Consider the following 23415-nt stretch of genomic DNA (forward strand, 5'->3'; position numbering starts at 1 on the left):
TTTAAAATCTTTTAAAGCCCTGGCTGGCGTAGCCCAGTGGATTGAGCATGGGCTGCAAACCAAGCATCGCAGGTTCGATTCCCAGCCAAGGCACATGCCTGGGTTGCAGGCCATGGCCCCTAGCAACCACACATTGATGTTTCTCTCTCTCTCTCTCTCCCTCCCTTCCCTCTCTAAAAATAAATAAATAAAATCTTTCAAAAAGTCTTTTAAAATATTTTAAAAAATATTCTACATCAGTCTCAAAATGTTTATACTGTTAACACTTCTTCCACTTTGAAACTCCCAAACCAACAAAGAGGCATACAAATGGTTTAGAAGCCACAGACCAGAGGTCCAGCAGTAGAGGATTGCCTGCCCCATCTGGAATGAAGATCCATGTGTGTGCACATCTGTGTGGGTAGCACAAGGAGGAAGCAAGGAAGTGAAGCAGTTGTCATGTGAGTGACACTGCCACCAGTAGCAGTCCTGTGATGGGCACCTCACAACTTATGGAGAATATGTGGTGGCACCAAAGTTGAAAAACACTTGGTTTTTAAAGATGGAGGTGTGGGTGAGGGAGTGCTCTCAGTATGAGAAGTATGATATCGAGAATGCTCCTTGAAATGGGCCTACTATAGAGAGACAGTAAATAGATGTTTTATGAATAAATGTATGAAATAAATGGGATGAAATGATCAGCAGCAGTGTACTACAGATACCATCATTTCATGTAACTCTAGAGAAAGAACATGTGTGCTAGTGGAACTGCGTTTTCATTTAGGAACTAAAAATTGTAATGCCCAGTTGCTACTAATAAGTATGAAATCTATTCACAGGGTTCCTGTGTATACTGATATAATGTGTGCACTTACACCCTCTTTTTAAAAGAAAAGATTTAATGGGGTTTTCTTACTTAAATAAAAAATATATTTGAAATCAAGACATAAATTTGTATCAAAGACAGAGGAAAATAATGTTGTGATTGAGCATCAGTTCAACTCTGAGCTTCCTGACAGCCAAGACAAACTGAGAAACACAGTAAGTTGCACAACTGTCTTACCAGAAAGGAGGAAGCATGCTGCCCCTCAAAGGAGACAGCAGTTCTGAGCACTGAATTCTTAACAAATTTTTCACATAGAGCCACACATAGGAGAGTCTCCAGGATTGTCCATTCCCTGTTCTCATTTTTACAACATACTCAGGAACAAATGTCATGAAATCATTACTTGCAGTAATGATAAAAAAATGAAGGTGTAACATTAAAGCATAACTCAGTGAACCCATACTGAGAGGCTGTTGATCTGAGGTTGGAAATGAGATTACCTATAAGCAAAGAAACACATGTTTGCTGAACACCTAACATATGTTGTAGGCATGAAATATTTTCTTCCTTTCAACATATGTATTATTAATCCTATTTAATAATTAAGTTAAGCAACTTGTCCTGGGATTCACTGCAAATTAGCAGAAGGGTCCCAAGCCCATGCACTCTTTTCTGTGCCATACACCCTCTCCCTGCCACCCACACTCCAAGCAAGAAAAGTCAGTGGGCAACTCGTCCCTCAGACAATATTTTGTCAGTGCTGCTCTTTGCAGGCATTTGAGTTTATTCTCTCCAGGGAGGCCCTAGAGCACTGGTGTTGGGAATTACTGATTAAGGACAAATTTCTTTGTTCCAAACCAAGCCATCTGTTGCTAGGGTTGGCTGATCTCATGAAAGTTCAGGAGCATTCACTGAGCTCACCTCAAAGGAAACCCACAGTCCCTAGAGCTATGAGCCTCTATTTAAGTGGCCTAAGGAAGGATTATTATACTCTCCTTCCAGTGATTTGTAGACTTAGGGACTCCCAGAGGACAAGATGTCTACACGTGCAACTAAAAGCATGGATAGGAATTGAATGGTAGTAAGGAAGCCCCGAGTAGAGAGGGCTCCAGGCCAAAGAGAAAGAACAGGGAACTGAAAAAGATAAGATGTGACTGAGGTCTGGTGTGTGAGTGTGGGTGTGCCTGGGAAAGCAGCTGTGGGAGGAGACAAGTGGGCAGGGGATCAGGCCAGGTCATAGGGACTTTCAGTGTTAACACCTTCACAGGGAGGAGCTATACAAAATTAGAAAGTTTTTTCTTCTCCAGGGAATAGAGACTGTGTATGGGGAAAGCAGTGTGAGAAAAATGGCAAGTCCCAGACTCAAGGAAGAACACACATGTCTATGTCTTAAAGAAAACAATGTGGCAGCGATGGAAGAACGGGGCAGGACCAGCTCTTATGCAAAAGCTCCCTGCGGTGGCTCCCACAGCGGTGCTCAGCCCAGTGCTTGTCTAGATGTCATAGAAGTGTTTCCCTTGCCTGTGCCCCTACTAGCCCATAAGCCCTGCAGAAACAGAGAGCAGGAATGCCTTTACATTTAGCTCCCAGACCTATGGGTATAACTTTTTTTTGTAAGGTGACTTTTGTTTTTTAAAAAAGTATTCAAAGTGTTGGAGGTGAAGAAGGTTACACAAGGAGAAAAATGATGATGAGTAAAGCATAAGACAAAATAATGTAAATGATTTCCTCTCTTTGTAACTTCTATATGTCAGTTCCCATCTGGGAAGTCTACACAATTTATGCACCATCCCCTAGACGTAATCACTCCGAGTGGCTTGGGATCCCCATGGATCTCCCAGGGTATTTTCTTGGCTCCCCACAGTGCCCTTTGGTCTTAGTTGCTGTGGCCAAAGCTGGGGCTTCACTTCAGCTCTTCACACACTCTCTTCTCTTGTCTCCAATTAGCCAACCACAATGCTGCTTCATGAGACTTATGCTTCTTCTCTTTCAAGTAGTCTTGTGTGCAAAGGAATCATCATCACCAACTTACTCTCCTCAGTTAGTACTAGGATTTCACACCCCCACAGAAGGCATTCATTACTCAAAGGTCCATGACCCAGCTCTGAAGGGGACAGGTGGTGTCTCCCTAGTCCTCCCATTGGACACTCTGTGCTCATACTTTATAAACTGTAAATGAGAGACAGCAGACTAGCAAATCTGGAAGATATTTATGACTGCATACAGGATCATGCAGCATCTCACCGTAGACACATTATCAGAGACACACGCACCAAGAGCCATTCAGCTCACCGCTGTCCATCCAAGTGCAGATTGGCTCCCAACCTAACACAAAGTATCCATAAGAGACCGAAAACCAAGATTTTGACTTCCTGTCACTACTCAAGTTGGCCCTCGCTCTCCTGATGTTTAGGACAACATCAGTCCCTGTTCCTCAAGTGGCCAGGAGGTTCTCAGGTTGGGCAGTAAGAGGCATGTGCCTTTTGGAAAGAATTTAATTTTTGCCTAAAGGTAAGTCGATGACAACATAGGGACCAACATTTTTACTTGAACAAGGAACAAAGACAGGAAGGGACCTTGAGAGGAGAACCCCTTGTGTCCATGTCCACTGTCTGAGGAAGGCATGTTCTTGTCCCTGACTCTTGCTTGCACGTGTGTGGACCTTTATCCATCAGGGACCAGGAGCTGCTCAGTGAGTGCAAAGGCTTGAGCCACAGAAAATAGACTACATTTGGTCCAGAATGCAGGCCAGTCAAAATTAGCTCATTGTAAGTTTCACAAAGCTGGACACAAAACACAGGCATGCTCAGCAGGGGGTGGGTGGTCTTGGGATTGCCAAGCTGGAGAACCAGTCTTTTGGTGTTCAGATAAAGCGAGACATATGCTCAAGTAGGCTGGCCTGGTCACTGGGGGGGCTATGTCACTCTTTAAAAACAAAACAAAACAAAACACAGTATCCTGGGTCTAGCAGCCCAGAAAGTCTACAGATGACCAGGTGTGGATCCTGGCTTATTTCAACCTCCGCAGGCAGATGAGGGCTTTGCAGCTGGCTGCTGAGAGCACCTGTTGCCTCTAAGACCTGTGCCAATATGCCTGGCCAAGCACTTTGGAATTTGTTTTAGCTCTGAGTATTTTAAAAAACACAGTTAATACCTTTTCATTATTTTTAAAAACCCTGCAAAATACTTATAAAATTATAATAAGCATGTGTGTAGGTATATATCACCCATAAATCCTTCACCCACAGTTAAGTACTGATAACACACTGTGAACATCCCTCCAGATTTTTTAGGGTTTCTTTACATGTTCATGTCTTATTTTACTTCACATGCAATAATGAAATAAATTCTCATGTACCTATTACTGAGGTTAGGTACCCTTGATGCTTCCCAAGTGCATTTCGCTTCCTTTCCCCTCCAGAAGGAAATTTTATATTAGTCAGCTCATTTTTCTTTACAGTTTTCACATACACATATGTAACTTTTAATCTAAATATAACTGAATCTTGTTCTACTCTTGTGTGACTTCCCTTTTCTCTCCAATATTGCTTGTGCAATTCAATTGCACTCGAATGTGTAAGTAACTAATTTTGGCTCTCATGTAGCATTTCATGTTATAAAAATACTAGAACTTATTTTTCCATTTTATTATTAATGGGCATCTAGGTCGTTTTCTGTCCTCTGTTATTGTAGTCACACTGCTGTGGACCTTCACCCACCTGTTCTGTCTCACACGCACAGCAGCTTCTCCAGGGCACGGCTCCGGAGTGAGGTGCCAACTCCGCAGGTTCGTGCATCAGTGTCACTAAGCAAGGCCAAGTTGTTTCCAAAGTGGTTGTACCCTCAGTTGTTGGAGAGTTCCTTTTGCTCCACATTCGGAACACCAGTATTGTCAGACTTTTTCATTTTAGCCAATTTGTGGGCAAAAATCAGTATATTGTGCTTTTCATTTACATTTCCTGACTATTGTGATTAAAAATATTTCCACGTTTATCGGCAACATTATTCCTATGCTGCAAAATGTCTATTCATGTTGTCTGTTAATTTTATTATTATTTTTATTGACTTATGTAGTTTGTTCATATATTTAATTCTATCTCTGTGTGTAAGTATCTATCGATACATCTATCTACTTAAAATCACACTTTCAAATATGACTTTTTAAATAAGAATAATAAACTACATTGCATAAAGCTGTATGGCTTTATAAATTGGTCTAGTTACAAAGGTCTTACAAAGGTACAAATGTTTTCATTCCCTTTACTCTGATTTTCTAAGGAATAGACCCTAGACCCTATATCAGACAAATCATGATTTATCAGATGAAAAAAAATAGTGGAAAAAACCCTCCACTATTGTTATCACTCACTTTACTATTTGAGAGACTAGAATAATGATTTTTTTGTTTCTGAATAATTTTTTTCAATATTAAACTTCAGAGAGAAAAGAGTTGAAACAACCACCTCTCCATAGTCACTTCCATTGTGTATCTCAGAGTCGCATGCTCTCTAGGGCCTGTTCTCCCCTACTCTGGCCTGGGGAACTGAGAAAAATAAAGGTAAGCCTGTGATTAGATACAATGTGGGTGGTCCTGAAATTCACCCAGCAATCTTCCAACTAAACACTCCCAAACCACAGGGCAGAAGAAGGCTTTCCCTGCATGGTCAATATCCTCTCAATAGAACACCTACATGCGAAGCACTGGGTGTCTGACTTCCGGACACTGTGAGAAAGGTTCCTATGTCCTGCAACCCGCCCTCCAGGCCTCACAATGGAGTTAGAAAGACAAATGTGTGAAAGCATCAAAGATTTGAGCAACAATGTGGGAAAGCAGTGGAAGGCTGTCACGATTTTAACTGTTGGGTTAAAATGGATGATAAAAGATCGAAGGAAGAAGGCTGTATTCTTGGTGCCACCTCAAGTCAAGTCTGTTGGCTCTGCATTTCCCTTTCTTCCAAGCCCACCAGCATCAATAGGCCACACGCAAAGTGGCCAGGGTCAGCTTCTCCCCCCGCCAACCCTACCCCCACAGTCCCATGGTGGTGGTCTCCCGGGAGCCCTGCCATCCCGCAGGGCCCTCTCCAGCTCTCTGAGCTGGAAGTCCAGTGGAGAGTCCCTCCACCACTTTCAGAAACTTTCACTTTCACGTCAGCCCTGGTTCGGCACTCACAAGATTTAGGGGAAACTGGAAGCTCAGACCGCCACAAAAAAAAACCTGCTGGGGCCCTTTCTGAGCCACATAATGGGTCAGTTTCTTGCTATTTTCCTAAGTATGTGCTGAACCTGCTTATTCTGTATGCTACTACCCATACCCCTGAAGTTTTCACTTACTAAGAGCCTCCTGATAATTAACCTGGACAGTGAATCATGAGGTAATATTTGGGTTCTAGTTTCAAGTGACATTAAAGCCACACCCTTTTAGTGAACATCTACTCCAGTGGTTCTCAGCTAGGGAAAATGTCTCTCCCCAGATGGCTGGCAATGTCTGGAGACATTTTTGGTTGTCACAACTGGTGGCAGTAGAGGGGTAGTATTATCATCCAGTGTGTAGAGGCAGATGATGCTGCTAACACACTATGATGCACAGGTTAGCCCCCATCACTAAGAACTACACAGCCCAAGATATCCATAGCACCCAGGTTGAGAAACCCTTATCTACTCCTCACTAGCCCAGGCTGGAAAAACCATAGGTCCCTGGCTTCCCTGACATGACTCCCAGTTCCACACGTCGTCTTAATAGAGGTGAGCTTCTCTGACATAAGAAGCCAGTTCACATCTGGACACAGGGTTCTGGAGAGGGGACTGGATGTCTTATGGTTGAGTCAGGGACACTCTTGCCTTGGAGGACTCAGTCTAAAATTTGAATTCTCATCAATGTGATGCTCACAAAAGGTACTCTGACTAAAGTCCAATCTCATTGAATGACAAACTTACAAATGGCAAGGACAATGACAAGGCCTCCTCTGTATTTCACAATGTAATTATTTTTTAAAGATTATATTTATTTATTTTTTAAGCCCTGGCTGGCATAGCTCAGTGGATTGAGCTCGGGCTGGGAACCACAGTGTCCCAGGTTCGATTCCCAGCCAGGGTACATGCCTGGGTTGCAGGCCATAATCCCCAGCAACCACACATTGAAGATTCTCTGTCTCTCTCTATCTCCCTCCCTTCCCTCTCTATAAATAAATAAATAAATAAAATCTTTAAAAAAAAAAAAGATTATATTTATTTATTTTTTAAAAAAGAGGGGAAGGGAGGGAAAAAGGGAGGGAGAGGAACATGGATGTGAGAGAGAAACATCCATTGGTCACCTCTCTTACACACCCCAACAAGAACCAAACTCACAACCCAAACCCATGCCCGACCAGGAATCAAACCAGCAATCTTTTACCTATATCCAACCAACTGAGCCACAGAGGTCAGGGCTGTAATTATTTTTTTACTAAATAGTATTAAATGATATCATCTGCTGGTAATCAGTCACCAAATACTTATTGTGGGCCCACAAACACCAGGCACCGTGCTCTGTTCTAGAAGAGTGGTCACTCTGAGTCCACCGATGTGGACCACAGACCCTGCAGCGAGACATCTTCACCTGGTGGGATGGAGGGGCGAGCACTCCTTACACCTCGGAGGCTTGGGATTCCCTCCAGAGATTCCACTTTCACAAGTCGGAATTGTGCCCAGGAGTCTCCATGTTGAGCAAGCGTTTTAGGTAACTGTGATACAGACTGTCCATGGGACCATGACTTAAGAATCATTGGTAGAAAGCATTAAATCTGCCCAACCTAATCCCAGATCTGAGACTATGCAGACTTGAGCACTAATGTGGTAATTTCCTATATCCCTGAAAAAAATCTTTTAACCCTTTAATCAATACATCATTTAATCATTAATGTTCCTACATTTCCCATGTTTAAACAGAAGGTGAGTAAGACCTATCCAACACAGATGGTGAGGAGGTAAATGATGCCAGGTAAGCAGAAGCAGGACACTTTCAAAGGAACAGAACCATAGAAGTTTTACTTCTAAAAACTAATTTTTATGGCCTATAATAGAATATAAATTAGCCAAATACATTGGTGTCAACAGTAGTTGGAAGAAGAATCTCTTGCTTATGTAAAAGAAACTCACGCTGTCTGCTCTCTGAACCGACCCCAGCGTGCCATGATTCCTAGCTTGGATAGGACTGCTAATCCTTCCTGGTTACTAAAATAAATGGTTTCTCTGACTACTCTCAATTTTCTTTCAAATCCTTCCTCACACCTACATACTGATATTCCAATATGTGACTTTACAATGGATCATTTATTCTACCATCACGTTAACCACCATAGAAGCCCAAGTCTAAACCTTGTTGGAAGCAAACCTTTTTCAAGCCATTAGAAACACCTTACACTTGTCTAATATCAGGGAAGTTGCCTTACCATATGGGCAGAAGTATAAAACACAGGGAATCACTTTTGGCCCAGTTGCTCTACCCTAAATTACTGTGAACAGTTTAATAGTAAAAGAAACCTATATAAAGAAATCCATAACAGTTATAGAAGAGATTAAAATCAATGTGTCACTAACATCATTAATGAGAAGAGTATGGATGAAAGGCCAGAGAATTCAGAAAACATGCCGGCATCCCTTAAGATAATTATCTAAAATGCATTACTTTTCCTCAAATCCTCTAAGAATTCCCTTCCATCCTGTCTCTTTAACTAAAATTGTCTTTATTATGCCTTCAAATGTCTCCATATTCCTGTCTTGTCTACATTGCTTACTTTTGCTGCAAATACCAACCCCACCTCAGCCCCAAGTCGGTAGAGAGGACCTGGAGACCCAAGGGGCTCACAAACCAGGCTACCTTGAGTTTAATCACAGATCAAGCACTGGGAAGGACTACTCTCTTTGCTCCTATCAAAACCCACTCACAATATAAACAAGTGTCCAAACAGGATGGAAATTATCCTTCCATGATAGAGAAAAACTCACAGTTTTATGTGTAATAACCATAGCATTAACGCATCCAAAGTAACTCAGATCCCACACTCCAAGGAGAACCATTCCATCACCACCTCCAAACAAAACAGAAACCCTCCCAGCATGTGGGAACTTTGAGCCTACCTATCAACTTGAATGCAAATTTTTCCCCAAACCCAGGTTTGCCAAGATCCGCTTTTAGGTAAACTATGTGCCCTACAGACCAGCATGCAAATGGTGGGTGCTCAAGTAGAAGAACCACAAAGCCAGCAAAGAGACATCGACCATACCTATTTTCCCAGCCTCTCCTTTCAGGTTGAAGTCCCAGTTTCTTGGCAACTTGAGCGACATTTTGCTTCTGGTTCTGGTGAGTAGCTGCTGAAGTGACGAGTCTGCCTCAGTTCGTGCCCTTCTTGCCTTTTCGAGCTTTCCCTCTGGCTCGTGTATGCGGGGTTTCCGTGTATGATAGCTTCACAGGCAATCTTGGCTTTGAGATTGATTTGCCAGCGTGTGTCCTCCTTTCTCTCAGATGAAAGCCCCAATCATCTGTGACTCGGGGATCGCACTCAAACCCCCACAAAACCCCACCCACCGTCCCTAGAGGGTGGTCCCCCCTGAAGTGTGCACCCTGCTCCTCTTGCTTTCAGTTTAACCAGAAATATCCCAGTTGACACTTCGCTCTGCGTCATGGGAAGCAAAGCTCCCGTTTGAAAGAATCTCAGGCCTCACTGAGGAGAGGTCGTGATAAACAACGGCTGCCTCTCGGCTTTTTTTTTTTTTTTTTAACTGTCTGCTTCCTTGCATTTGAGGAAGTGGTGGCTGTTCAGGGTAGATGATACATTATGAGCACTCTTTCTTAAGAAAATGTTTTTCGGAAATGCTTGCACAAGTAGAACAAGTGCTCTTATAATATAAGGCTATAGCTTTGATTAACAGAAAAAGAAAATTCTGAGACTCTTTCCATGTACCTGTAAGCCCTCTTCCTCACGGAATGGATCGGGCCTCCAAAAAGGGTCAGTCAGACAATCAGCTTTCTCCCTAAGTTACCTTTCTTCAAATGTTTCCTGCTCTAAGGATCACATGGTAAATTCTCCACCTGTTCAGGATGAAGGTTCCATGTGACCTCAGCCTGATGCAGGAGGGTTCTGATGAATTTAGCTGATAAGTTTGCTTTATGTGGGGAGCCCCTCTCACACATTATAATAATTCTTTGGCATTGTGTACAGGGTGTGGGTTTGAGAATCAGACCACATGAGGTCAAAACTCAGTTCTTCCACTTCCTAGCTCTCCAGCTTTTAACCAGCAACTGGATCTCTCTGGGCTTCACTGTCCTCAGCAGTAAAAGGGGGTTGACAAGAACCAGGACTGTGCGGAGTTGTGCAGGCATCTGGTACAGAGCTCAACGGATGGTGGTTGCACCACAAATGTTAAGTCAGCCCTTATTCTATTTAGTTCAGTTCCATGACAGGCTTTCATATGTTTAACTGAGTCTCCCTTCCGAGTGACTAAATATTTGGGCCCAGAGCCAGGCTGTCTGTGTTCAAATCTTGACTGTACCACTTTCTTACTGTGTGATTTAGGACAAGTTTCTTCACCACTCTATGCTTTAATTTCCTCAACTGTAAATGAGGCAAATAATAGGGCTTATTTCATAGGGTGGGCATGAAGCTTTATTAGATGATAGGTAAAAGAGTCACTACTGGCTAGCACGTAAGCCATCCTTAGTCCATTCATTCTTGGACCCTCCTGGATGACTCTGTCATACTTTCTTCACTTCCAAAGTGCTCACCCTTTGTTGATGATCTGGCTTCAGGTTTCATTGAGAAAGTTGTTGCAACTGGAAGAGAATGTCTGCAGGCTCACACGGCTGTACCCGCTGTACCTTCCTGGGGGTGCTTTTCTGGTTGCTCCATCTCTAATTCTTTGCTGTTTCCCTCTCATCTCTCTGACCTCTAAATATTGAAAGAAACCAAGACTCCCTCAGTGGATTTCTGTTCCATCCACCTTCTTGCTTGTAAGCCTGCACACTCTCCTCTCTCCTCATGACAGTGGATGCACCAGCTGTCGGCACCCCCTCATCATCAATGTCTTCTTTCTCCTGGATCATTCCAGTCAGCACTCAAACTTGTTATTCTTTCCCCATTATTTAAAAGCAAAACAAGCAAAAACACAAAAAACCTCTCTTGAGGACACTTTCTTCTTGGGTGACACCACCATATCTCGCCTTCATTTTTGAGCAAAGCTTTTGTAAGAATTATCTACACTTGCAAATGTCTCTGCTATTATTTTCTCCTGAATCCCCTCTGTTGGTGTTTTTGCCCCCATGACTCCACATAATATGTTTTTATCAAGGACATCGATGACATCCCCGTCACTAAGCCTCACTGGTCAATTCTCCATGTTATCTCACTGTTTATCAGCTTCGGACACATTTGATCACTGTCTCCAACTCTAAGCCCTCCCTCCTCTTGGCTCCCAGGACCCCTCCCTGGCCTGGTGGTCTGCCTGCTTTTCTGGCTGCTCCATCTCTAATTCTTTGCTGTTTCCCTCTCATCTCTCTGACCTGTAAATATTGAAGGAAACCAAGACTCCCTCAGTGGACTTCTGTTCCATCCACACCCACACCATGGTAAGTCTATCTGTCTCAAAGCTTTAAATGTCACATAGCTAATGACTCCAATGCAGATTTCTAGCCCAGAACCCCCTGGACCCCAAAGCATACACATCTCTGCTTAGATATCTAATAGCCATCTCAAACTAAACATACCCACAACTTGTATTCAGGGGACCAAGCTGAAGAAACAGTGGTGACCTGAGATATATTCTTCTCATTGTGAATGAAAGGAGCATAAGAGAGAAGCACCACACAAGTATATTTGAAGTCTCTGGTCACAACATGTCTGCTCACATTCCAGTAGCTAACACACACCATATGGTCAAGTCCAAAATGAGTGAGTCAGGAAGTACACACAGCCCTGCGGGGGAGGAAGAAAGGAGAAGGCAGTGAATATTTGCTGACTACAAGACTCACAATATCAAGACTCCAATGCATCACACCAACCCACGTTACCAAGCTATCCTCCAGCCTTCCTGGGGGTGCTGGGTTACTCGGAACTGGAGACTTTGAGGCCCTGATTCCACATTAATGCATGCCAGGCACAAACAACACTGTTCTTTCTTCTGTTCTAGCCTGGGTTGGTGGCAGTAGATAGCTATTCTGAGCCCCACTCCAACAGCATCTTCGCCATCCAAAGTTTCAGTCCTGGGACCTTTCCCTTAGGAACTCTGAAAATATTTTGAAGATAGCATTTAGAAAAATACAGAGAACTTCCTTTACTCTCTGGGGTTGGTTCCTATAAGGCTTGGAAAAACTCATGACTGATGGGGAAGTTGGTTGTGAATACTTGGAAAGGCAATCAGAGGAAAAGCACCCCTGAAAAGGCCCAACCCAGCAGCCTTCCCTCCAAGCCCACTGTGGGTCAGCCGGCTGCCTGGTTAGGGATAGAGTGTGGTTCTCCACTGCAGTGCTGCTCCCCTCTTCCTAACCTTCAGAAAATGAAGAACTAGATGTCTTGTCTGATCTCAAAGTCTGAATCAGCACCTACAGTAGCAAAAGCAAAAATTCACTCATTTGCTTATCAAATGCTGACCATTGAATTTGCTGGACATGGGAGGAATGTTCATGAAAAAACAATCTGGTTTCTGCTCCCATTCAACTTACAGTCTCTATTGAGAGGGAAGACAATTAAATGCAGCATGAGAAGGGTTATGTTGGGGGAAGTGTAGGGACCTATGGAAGTTTATATCAGAGGGGCCTTATTGGGACTTGGGGGATAAGGGGAAGGCTTCCTAGAGGAAATGTGTTTTAAATTAAGACTTAATGAATGAGTTATGGGAGCAGAAGTGTTGGAAAAGGGCTTCCAGACAAAGCAAACAGCATGCTAGAGTCAGAAAAGGACTCATCAGGTTGTTCATGAAAGGATGAAAGGGGTGGGATGGAGAAGAGATGAAGCTGAAGAGACAGACAGGGCTGGACAGAGACAGGATCTCTGGCAAGCCTTGGTAAGGAGTTTTGACTTCACCCTGGAGGAAATGGAAGCTATAAGGAGTTTTTATTGGGGTCAGGATGGTGAGGCTGCAGCAGATTTCCAGGTGAGCGGAGCGTGAGGGAGGGAGGTCGTCAGCAGCAGTGTGAAGGGAAAGAAGGCAAAACAACTCAAGAGCCATTCCACTGATGGAATTGAGAGCCCCAGTGAGTTTCTATGGGAGGAAAAAGAGATGCCAACAGTCTGGCACCAGTCACAAAGGGTCAAAGGCTCCAGTCACAGAGGTGGGGAATGCACAGATGGAGGGATACTAACTAATGTGAAGCCGGGAGTGTTGTCGAGGTTCCCCAGGGAGAAGATGCCGCGCGCTCAGTCTGGGGAATGTTGTGTTTAGAGACCTAAGGGGCACTTGAGTACAGCTGTTCCGCAGGTATGTGAGCCTAGAGCTCAGTAGAGGGACTCATTTATTCATTCACTCATTCACTCCATAAACATTTATCCAGGACTGAGCTGGATGCTGAGTAAACAAGGATGATTAAGAACCTAATCTTCAAATGACTCATAACAGAGAAGTGTAAACATAACAGCAGTGGTATTCGAGGTATGAAGATAGTGCACGCACATAGTGTAGGGTGAGAGCAGGAAACAGTGAGCTCTACTTGGGTGGCCCAGGATGGTTTCCTGGGAAAGGTGGCCCAGGAAAGAGCAGTCAGGCAGGAAGCAAGGTGGGAGTGTGGGAGAAGGAGGTTCTGGGCAGATGAAACTGCAGAGAGCTGCTAAAATAATGAATTCAAGTAGGAAAGTACCTGGAATGATGTGTGGCTGCAGGGTAAGCTTGGAGGAGGGGGCAGCAGGGAAGGCAGGGGTCACTTGGCCAAGGCCTCAGGCACTGGCTAAGAGATTGGACTCCACCCTGAGGTGACATCCATTGGAAAATTTTCTAAACATCTCTTTTATTGTTATTTTTACCATTTGAGAAGTCTATGAAACTTTTAAATGAAGATAAGGAAAATAAAAATTACTGTTACCATTTAATGTGTAATGAAAAATTTTCCCATTCCCAATCTTCATCTCTCCTACTCTTTCTGTTTATGTGTATATGTAGTATATGAGGTCTGTCTAGAAAAAGTCCAGACATTATTACTATAATGAGACCCTTTTGCATGACATCAATGTAATCTGGCAGCCAGGGAGAGTGGACCAGAATGCACATGCGTGAACAATGACAACTTCACTGTACTAATCAGTGGGGGTGGTAGACACTCCTGAGTGAGCATGTGTACTGTGTGGCCATCACATTGAAAATGACTGAGAGAGTAGAGCAATGAATGTGCATCAGATTTTGCATTAAGCTTGAACATTTCCCCATGGAAACTATTTGGATGATTCAGAAAGCTGCAGATATGGACTACTGGTGATTGGCAGCTTCGTCACAACAACACCCCTGCTCATGCAATAAGTCTCATGAAGAGTTTTTGTAAAACATCAAATCACCAAGGTAACTGAGCCCCCTACAGCCCAGATTTGGTGCCCTGTGACTTCACTGTCTTTTCCCAAAACTAAAATCACCTTTGAAAGGGAAGAAATTTTAGGCTATCGATGAGATTCAGGAAAGTACAATAAGGCAAGTGATAGCAACTGGGAGAACTGTGTGAGGTCCCAAGGTGCCTACTTTGAAGGGGACTGAGGCATCATTGTCCTACATACAATGTTTCTTGTATCTTATTCAATAAATGTCTCTTTTTCATAGCACATGGCTGGATACATTTTGACAGATGTGTGTACATATTCATTTTTTAACTTTATTAAGGAATAATTGGCAAGTGTAATTGTATATGTTTAAAGCATACATGACAATTCGATATACATATACAATGTAGAATGATTACTAAGACCCAGATAATTAATATACTCATCACCTCATAGTTAAGTTACACTTTTCTTGTGTGTGAGAAAATGCTTCAAATCTACTTGACTCTTGGCAACTACATAAGTACACAGTACCATATTATTAAATATAGTCACCATACTATGCATTAGATCTTATATGTATGTATTTTAAAATAAAATATAATGTGTGTTATATTTTAAGCTGTTATGTTTCATTGACAAAAAGCAGATCTGTCATGAAGCATTTTCTGAAACATCATAATTAATAACCTTATTGTTTTTAATTTTATGGTGAGAGCCAAATAAATATATTCAACAAACCTCTGTATCATTGAGCATTTGAGATGTCTATAAATTTTCACAATATTCTTGTACATATCTAGATCAGCTTATTCTTCCCCTCTCCACCCCCAGGTGAATTTTTAGAGGCAGAAATGTGGGAAAGTGGATCAAGAAATGTTAAGACTTGATATGTATTTCCAAACTATCCTCTGGAAGGTTCTACCAGTTTATGTCCCATCAGGGTGAGATCTAAGGTCCTGATTGCCACATGGCCTCATTAAGGTTGGCATTGTTTTTTTTTAAATCATTGCCAGTTATTCAAGCAAACAGTTCTTTATCAAATAGTAAAACTGATGTTATTTTTTAATATGCTTACTGGTCATTTGTAGGGGTCAGATATGTCTAGGGTATCTATGAGTCAGTGATTTTGTAGGGAATCTGCAAAGTAGGTGTTCTTATGTCTTTATTTGTGGCTTTCATTCCACTCACCCCAGCATCTCCTTCAGAAACTACAGTTATCTGCATGCTAGCCCTCCACTTTGTCACCTCCTACTTTCACTTCATCACCTGTGTTACTGTTCTTTGCATTTTGAGACAATTTCTCATGTTTGTTACTCATCTCACTGGTTTTGCTTTATTGAGATATAATTTATACATGCCATAAAATCCACCCTTCTAAAGCATACAATTGATTGATATTTAGTTTATTCAGAGTTGTACAACCATTAACATGATCAATTTTAGAATATTTTTATCATCCCTAAAAGAAACCCCAATTCCCAGATTCCCCCATATGTGTGTCCTGGAATATGGTATTTGGAGACACCAAAAGAAAGATCTTTTTCATATTTACTTTAATAATCTATGTCTTTAAGAAAGTTGAATTTAAAAAGCACAAGTTCAAGGTTTTATTCCCTTTCCCTTGGCTATATGGTGAAAACAGGAATGAACAAACAAACTGAACAACCTGACAGAGGAAGAGACTTTTGCCTTCTGAACACTCTGCTTAAGTTCAGGGGACTTGGTCAGGAGTCTTGGTTCAGTGCCACCTTCCTCCAGGGCTGGTGCAGTGAGGTCGTCATGCCCCACCTAATTACTAATCTCACCTCTGCTGAGGTCTCTGATGTTGGTTCTGATGGCTGGTCACAATTTGATAGTCTATTAGCCTCTACATTTTCTACCTACCCTGTAGCCCTGCCAACAGTATCTAGATCCTGCTTGTCAAGACTGGTATAGTTGCTGCCTAGGCTCTGCCTGGAGGAATTCTGTTCCAAGGATCATGGGATTAGGGAGAGAAATGTCTATTTCAATGAGAAATTTGTTGCCAAAGAATTGTAAGCAAAACAGAATCAGAACAAACCAGAGGAAAATGTCCCCCACATAATAACTCCTTTGGGCTACTGTTTTAGATTACATTATTTTAGCTTGAACCACATGAAGTTGCTGATACTTGACTGCTTTTGACCTGTAAAAACAATAACTTCATATGGTTCAAGGTAAGATGCCTACTCTTCTTCCTGCCACTCATTCACTCAAAAATTACTGAATACATCATTCACTTATTATGTACCAGGCACTGTTCTAGGAACTGGGAATATAGCCAAAGGTGAGAAAGAAAAAAAATCCTGCTTTTCTGAGGATTATTCTGGTGAGAAAAGACAGGCATAAACACAATAAGTAAGTAAAATAAGTATATGTTCAATGGTAGTGAGTGCTGTGGAGAAAAGTTAAAGTGCTATGGGAAGGGGAAGAAGTTCTAGGATCCAGGAGGGGTGGCTGCAGTTCTAAATAGCTGGACAGTACAACATTTGAGAAAAGACCTAGAGAAAGCAAGCAATGAGCCAGGTAAATATCTGCAGAAGAACCTTCCAGCAGAAGGGAGAGGGAGTACAGGAGCCCCATGGGAGGTGGGAGCAAGCCAAGTACGATCAAAGACAGCAAAGAGGCCATATGCCTGGATCAAAGGGAAGAAGGAGGTTGTTGGGGACAGATTTGATGCTAGTGGGGGAAGTGTATAGGGCTTTCTAGGACTCGTCCAGGACTTTAGCTTTTGCTTGGAGTGAGGTTTTGAGCAGTGGAGTGACTTCACTTAACTGTACTTTTAAATGATCACTATGGCAACCATGTCAAACACCAGAGGAGATGAGATGAGAGGTCCCAGCTAAAGCAGGCAGGGAAGAAACAAAAGGAGGAGAATAATATGAAAGGTGGGGGAGGGCAAGGGCAGGAGCAGAGACTTCAGAGGCCTCCCATGTAACAGGGCACATGAGAGAGGACAGTGGGACTGCACCAGCGTGGACTAGCCAGCACACCACCACCCATGGTTGTACCTTTGATCACTGCACAGGCCCCAAGAGGGTTGGAGAGAGGCTGGAATCCAGCCAGGGCCTAATGTGGAGCCACATCCCTCCAAAGTACACATTAATCATGAGGAGGATGTTCTTCTAAACTTTACAAAAGCAATACCAACACAGGCTCTGGTGGTAGTCAGTGAGTTGGTGAGAATTGCTGAAATCCTGGTCTAATCCTTTCAACTCTGTTAACAGATTGGATGAGAGCTGTGAGAGAAACCAAGGCCTGAGAAACTGGAATAGTGGATTGTCACTTGCTGAGTTGGGAAAGACTGGAAAGGAGTGGGCTGGGGAGAGGGGATGGAGGTCGGCACATAGTGAGCTAAAGATGCCCCGTAAACACCAGAGTGGAGATGGTCCAGAGGGCACTTTGATGTGGGTCTGGTGTTCAGGGCTGAGGTCAATTGGATGGGCATTTTTAGATTATTTAAAAAGACATTTCTTTGACCTTGCATTTTTTGGTTCCCCAAAGTGGCTCAGGAAGAACATCAGCAGATGCAATCAGTAATGACCTAAAGAGTCCCCAGTGCCCGGGGCCCCCATTCTCTCAGCATCTTGCACAGGTTATGCATTGTGAGGCAACCTCCAGCTGGGGTGACTGCCCATGGTTGTTCTCCTTTTTGTGGGGCTAGTATGAGAGAGGTTTTGCCCAGGAGAAATGAATATTATAGGCTCAGATGTTAAGAGGTCTGAATTACAGGGCAAGTGTTTATGGGAGTTGGGGAAAATATTAGCTCTCTAACACCTGGAGAGTTGGGGGTCCAAGTTCAGTGAGAAGTTGAGTCCAGGCGGTTTCAACCTTTCTCACTGGAAGAGGTGAAGCCAGGCTTTTTTGGCCACACAGAGCTCAGGTCACTCATCAGATGGTCCTGCTTAGTTCAAGTTCTGTCCACTGACCCCAGAGGCTCATCTATCAGGAGCACAGCTCTGCTGTATCTGGAGTAAGAAGAGGAAGATTATGTAACCCACCCTTCCAACTTCCCAGTGTCAGACATGTCCATCTTCAACCAACTGAGCTCTTTCTCTCCTTCCAAAATGAGCTGCATTTATTCATCTCTTTAGAGCAATAAGCTCTGGGAGTCTCTATCTTGCCATTGTAGGTGACCTTCGGGACCAGAAAGAATGTTAGTAAAATCACCAGGACACACCTGTGTGTCCAATTTGTGTCCATCCCAGACTGACTGCCTGTAGGCAGTGAAAGGGCCTGTCTCCTCCCTCTCCCCTTCCTTAAGCCCTCTTTTTTTTTTTTATTTCAATCATTGTTCAAGTACAGTTTTCTCCCCCCTACTCCCGTTCCAGCCCCTCCACCCAACCCTCCCCCTTCCCCCCATTACCCCCCACCCCTAGTTTTTGTCCATGTGCCCTCCAAATTTGTTCCTGTAATCCCTACCCATTCCCCCCTGAAATTCCCTCTTCTCTCCCCTCTGGCCACTGTCAGACTATCCCCTATCTCAGTGTCTTTGGTTATATTTTGCTAGTTTTTTGTTTTGTTTTGTTTTGTTGTTTAGATTCCTGTTAAAGGTGATATCATGTGGTATTTGTCTTTCACTGCCTGGCTTGTTTCACTTAGCATAATGCTTTCCAGCTCCATCCATGCTGTTGCAAAGGGTATGAGCTCCTTCCTTCTTTCTGCTGCATAGAATTCCATTGTGTAAATGTACCATAGTTTTTTGATCCATTCATTTACTGATGGGCATCTAGGTTGCTTCCAGCACCTAGCTATTGTAAATTGTGCTGCTATGAACATCTAAACTATACTACAAGGCCACTGTAATCAAAACAGCCTGGTACTGGCATAAAAACAGGCACATGGACCAATGGAACAGAACAGAGAGCCCAGAAATAAACCCAAGCCTCTACGGTCAATTAATATTTGACAAAGGAAGCAGCAACATAAAATGGAATAAAAATAGCCTCTTCAACAAATGGTGTTGGGAGAACTGGACAGCTACGTGCAAAAAAATGAAACTCGAGCACCAACTTACACCTTATACAAAAATAGATTCAAGGTGGATAAAAGACTTAAATATAAAGCGTGACACCATTAAAGTCCTAGAAGAGAACGTAGGTAGGAAAATCTCAGATATTTCACGCAGAAACTTTTTTACTGACTTGTCTCCTAGAGCAAGGGACATAAAGGAAAGAATAAACAAATGGGACCTCATCAAAATTAAAAGCTTTTGCACAGCTAAGGAAAACAGTATCAAAATAAAAAGAGAACCAACTGTATGGGAAAACATATTTGCCAATGATACCTCAGCCCTCTTAAAACTACTTTTTAAATAGTCCTGCAGCTGTGAGCACTAACCCCTAGGACAGGTCAGAGCAACTTGCAAGAAAAATAGGCCAGCAGGCCAGGTAAGCAAGTGGTTAGCTGGATAACTGCTCCCATCCCTCATGCTTCCACTCTCAAGGATCTGGGAGCCTCCCCAGAACAGACAGCCTGGGCCTCATGATCTTCCCCTTGGAGAGTCCCTCCATCTCAGAATTTCCCAAGCACTCAGTTCACACCAGATCCCAAAGGGTCTGAGACCTTGGCAGAGGTGAATTGAAATTGTCAAGATGCCAAGATTCAGTGCCCTTTCCTTTCTCCTCCAAGTCCTGGGAACTCAATGGGGAGTAGGAGCTTGTTCACTGATCCCTAGAGGGAGCCCTAGAGCAAGAAGGGAACCCTTGTTGCCCTTCTCCCCCCTTGACCATGCTCTGATGGTCCCTCTCCTTCTCATAACTGCTCTAGGTTTTTATCTGCTGTCCTTACACTGTCTCAACTATTACAAACCACCACAAGGAGGTTCCCAATAAATATAGCCTATTCCTAGTTTTCCAAAGGCCCCTTCAGGTTTCAGGGGAGTCCATGAGCATTTTTTTCACAGTTAGTCCCACAATGGGTCTACAGACCTGGGCAGGCTGCCCAGAACCTGTTCAGCCAGCAAAACACCCCTCCCTCTGGTTGACCACCTTCTTCCCTCACCTTGGCCAAGCAGCCACAGTGGCTCTCTTAAGTGCAGGTTTGTTCTCCTGGCCTTAAAAACAAGTTGGGGTTCTCTGAAGGCTCTGCTGAGTCTGGCTTACCCTTTTAGGCTTTCAGTACCATTTGCAGGCTTAAGAATTAGAAACTTCTCCATTTCTCCTTTAACAACAATGCTGCTAGCCACCCTGCCTTAGGTGAAGGGTGCTCATGGCAGATCTGGAGCACCCACTTTTCCCTTTCTGGGCTTCCTCTGCCTTTTCTCTCCTAATTCTTTCCTAGGTGGAACCTGGCAACTGTCCCCATCCTGCCAAAATCTTATAGTCCATGATGACAGGTCAGGCTGAACCCAGGTGGTGTCTGGAGTCCCAGCAGGGGTGTTCAGTGTGGCATCTGGAGTCTCTGGGAAGTTGTTACTACATATAGGTATGTAAACTTATTCACTGTGAGTCCAGTGCAAGATCAAGGCAGGTGTGCCCACCCCTCTGCATCGGCCACCTCGTTCTATGACAAAAGGTTGTGCATTACCTCTCTACTGTCTGTCATTGGCCTTATTCACCTTCATAATGATTCCATCTAGAGATTTTTGTCGTATGGGCCTTAGGGAGCCTAGTTTTCTTACCCCAGAAGGCCCCAAGTACATCTACACAGTAACTTCTCCCGGGGAAGTGTCTTTGGTCCCATTCTCCCCCTAGTTCTTCATGATCATGAGAGGTATCAAAAGATTGAAGGCAGCAGCCTATACCCCCATATGGGTAATTCACACACAGGGTTCCTGAGGGATGACCATGTAGCCACCAGACCACCAACCCTTCTTAGGGCCAGTGACCCATGCTCTCAGGGGTTGTGCTGACCCACAGACATTGTGGTCACCCTGGTTATGACTCTCCTCTGACTTGCTATCACCCTTTGGGTTGGAAAAATATCTTCCACCTGGAGGACCTCGTCGACCCCTTCTACATGTCCAGTTGGGTAACATTCATCCCATATCAGCACACTCTGCCAGAGAAAACACTGGTCTGATGTGGACTCTGGCCATCAGTGTCCACGGTGTTGTGGATGAGACAAAACAAATTCACATAGACGACTGAAGTCCTGTGGAGAAAAAAGGACAGCACGGCCACTCTCTCAAGGGGAGAGCACCTCGACCCTTGCCTTAACAGGCTTTTATTGGCTTTCTAATAGCATACATCAAAGGTTTTCATTCATTATGCTGAGGTTTGCTTTAGGTGATTACCTTTTACAGATAACAAAGGAGAGGATGTTACTGATTACTTCTTACAGATTAACAAGGAAAAAATGTTGCAAATGCAAGAGAACAATAAGAGTAATAGGCCTGATTACACTTCAGTCCTTGGGAATTAGCACAGACTTCAGGAAGTTATTCTAAAGACATGCAATAAACATTTGCTGCTTCAAATCAGGGTGAGGGAGTTTTAGCAAGAGCAAGACTCAAAGCAGCCTAGGTATATGCAGGCCTGATTTCTCACAGGAAAGCCAATCCATGGGTTTGGCATCCTGTGTGCCGACACACGCCTATCAACTTTTCAAAGGGCTGGGCTACATTTGTCATTCCATGCAGATAGGCTCCCTATACTGGTCCTGTCACTGGTACAGGTTGGAGCCACAGGCAGAATGGGTATCTGTGGCCCCCCTCCTCTCAGCCACATCCATGCAGTGTGTTGCACAGAAGGGACCAATTCTGAGAAAAGCTTTTGGAATGAAAAACCCCAGGGAGCCTTCGGATACGGCAGCCATTATAGTATACCCACAGCACACCACAGAAGCTTAAGGGATCCCTGCTCAGACCCAGCACAGGGATGCAACTGTCCCCAAGGACTGGGAAAGCCAACAAGGAATCTTGGACATAGAGCTGCACTGTGAGACAGCTAAGGGAACAGGATTCGACCCCCTGAGTTTACATTCAGTGTCTAGTGTAGGCCACACCTAGCAGGCTAACTTTACAGGTCCTTTGATCCTGAATGGAGGGCTTCACTTCCTTGAATACATTCTCAGGGCATGAATTCTACCTCTCCTAAGTGGATGGCCATGGACTATTAGATTATAAAATACCTCTGACTATAGGAACTCCATTTATGACCACTGCCTCCCAATGGACTCAGCATCATTGAATTTTCTGGTTCTTCTACACTCCTTAGCAACCACAGTCAATGAATCTAAGTGAGCACTGGAATAGCCAGTTCAAGTGTAAAACACAGCCATTGTCACATTCACCCCATAGAAAGAGAGAACAAAGAGGTGGTAGGGCCTTTCTGTTGGAACACAGGCTGATATGAATCCAGCTGAGCCCCAGGTCAAGCTCCCCTCTCCCCAGGTTGGAGAGTGGAGCAATAGGGTGCCTGTTGACCACCTGCCTAGGAGGCATCTACACCAGGTAGACTAGCTTGTGTTTGCCCCAAGTCCTTTGTACAGTGCTGTATACAGCCCTTCTTGAGTACTCACGTGCCCACAGTGATGTGGAAGGGTCTGGGAGTTCAGGAGCATGAGCTGGTGGTGAGAACCACTATAGGGATCAGTGGTCTTTGAACCAACTCCCTGGGTTTGAATCCTGCTTCCTAGGCTGACCATGGGTATGTTGATTAACATCTCTAAGCTTTACCTTTCTCATATGCAAAATTAGAGTAATTATTATATTTATGTTATAATACTGATGAGAAATCAGATGAGATAACTTCGGCCAAGATGGAGGTGTAGATAGATACATTTTGCCTCCTCTCACAAAAAAAAGAAGGACAACAACAAATTTAAAAACAAGAAAAACAACCACAAAAATCAAACTGTATGTAAGTCCAACAACCAAGAAGCTACATTCATCAAGACTGGTAGGGGGGTGGAGACAGGCAGCCAGAGTGTAGAGGATTCATGGCAAGGTGGCAGCTGAGGCATCAGGTGGTCCCACATTTGCATGCAGATAAACCAAGAGGAACAACTGGGAAGTGAGACAGACTGTGTGACCCAGGGTTCCAGTGTGGGGAAATAAAGCCTCAAAACCTCTGACTGTAAAAACCTGGGATGGTTGTGGCAGCAGGAGAAACTCCTAGCCTCACAGGAGAATTTTCTGGAGAGATCCACAGGGTCCTAG

General features: G+C 43.7%; 1 protein-coding gene across 3 annotated transcripts in view; it reads right to left on the minus strand.

The window, feature by feature from the left end:
* ARHGAP25 (Rho GTPase activating protein 25) overlaps positions 1-9509 on the minus strand; it is an 83897-nt gene extending 74388 nt beyond the window's left edge. Inside the window, exon 1 of one of the 3 annotated variants that reach the window (XM_028517291.2) lies at positions 9066-9509. In XM_028517291.2, the coding sequence (XP_028373092.2) occupies positions 9066-9126 (61 nt within the window). In that variant the 5' untranslated portion in view covers positions 9127-9509. Of the gene's footprint in view, positions 1-8787; positions 9046-9065 lie in introns of those variants that run through there. The other 2 variants (XM_028517290.2, XM_036028138.1) reach the window with 2 other exon arrangements.
* Positions 9510-23415: the final 13906 nt, after the last annotated feature.

Source organism: Phyllostomus discolor, chromosome 6 (genome assembly GCF_004126475.2).
Source record: "Phyllostomus discolor isolate MPI-MPIP mPhyDis1 chromosome 6, mPhyDis1.pri.v3, whole genome shotgun sequence".
Classification (NCBI taxonomy): domain Eukaryota; kingdom Metazoa; phylum Chordata; class Mammalia; order Chiroptera; family Phyllostomidae; genus Phyllostomus; species Phyllostomus discolor.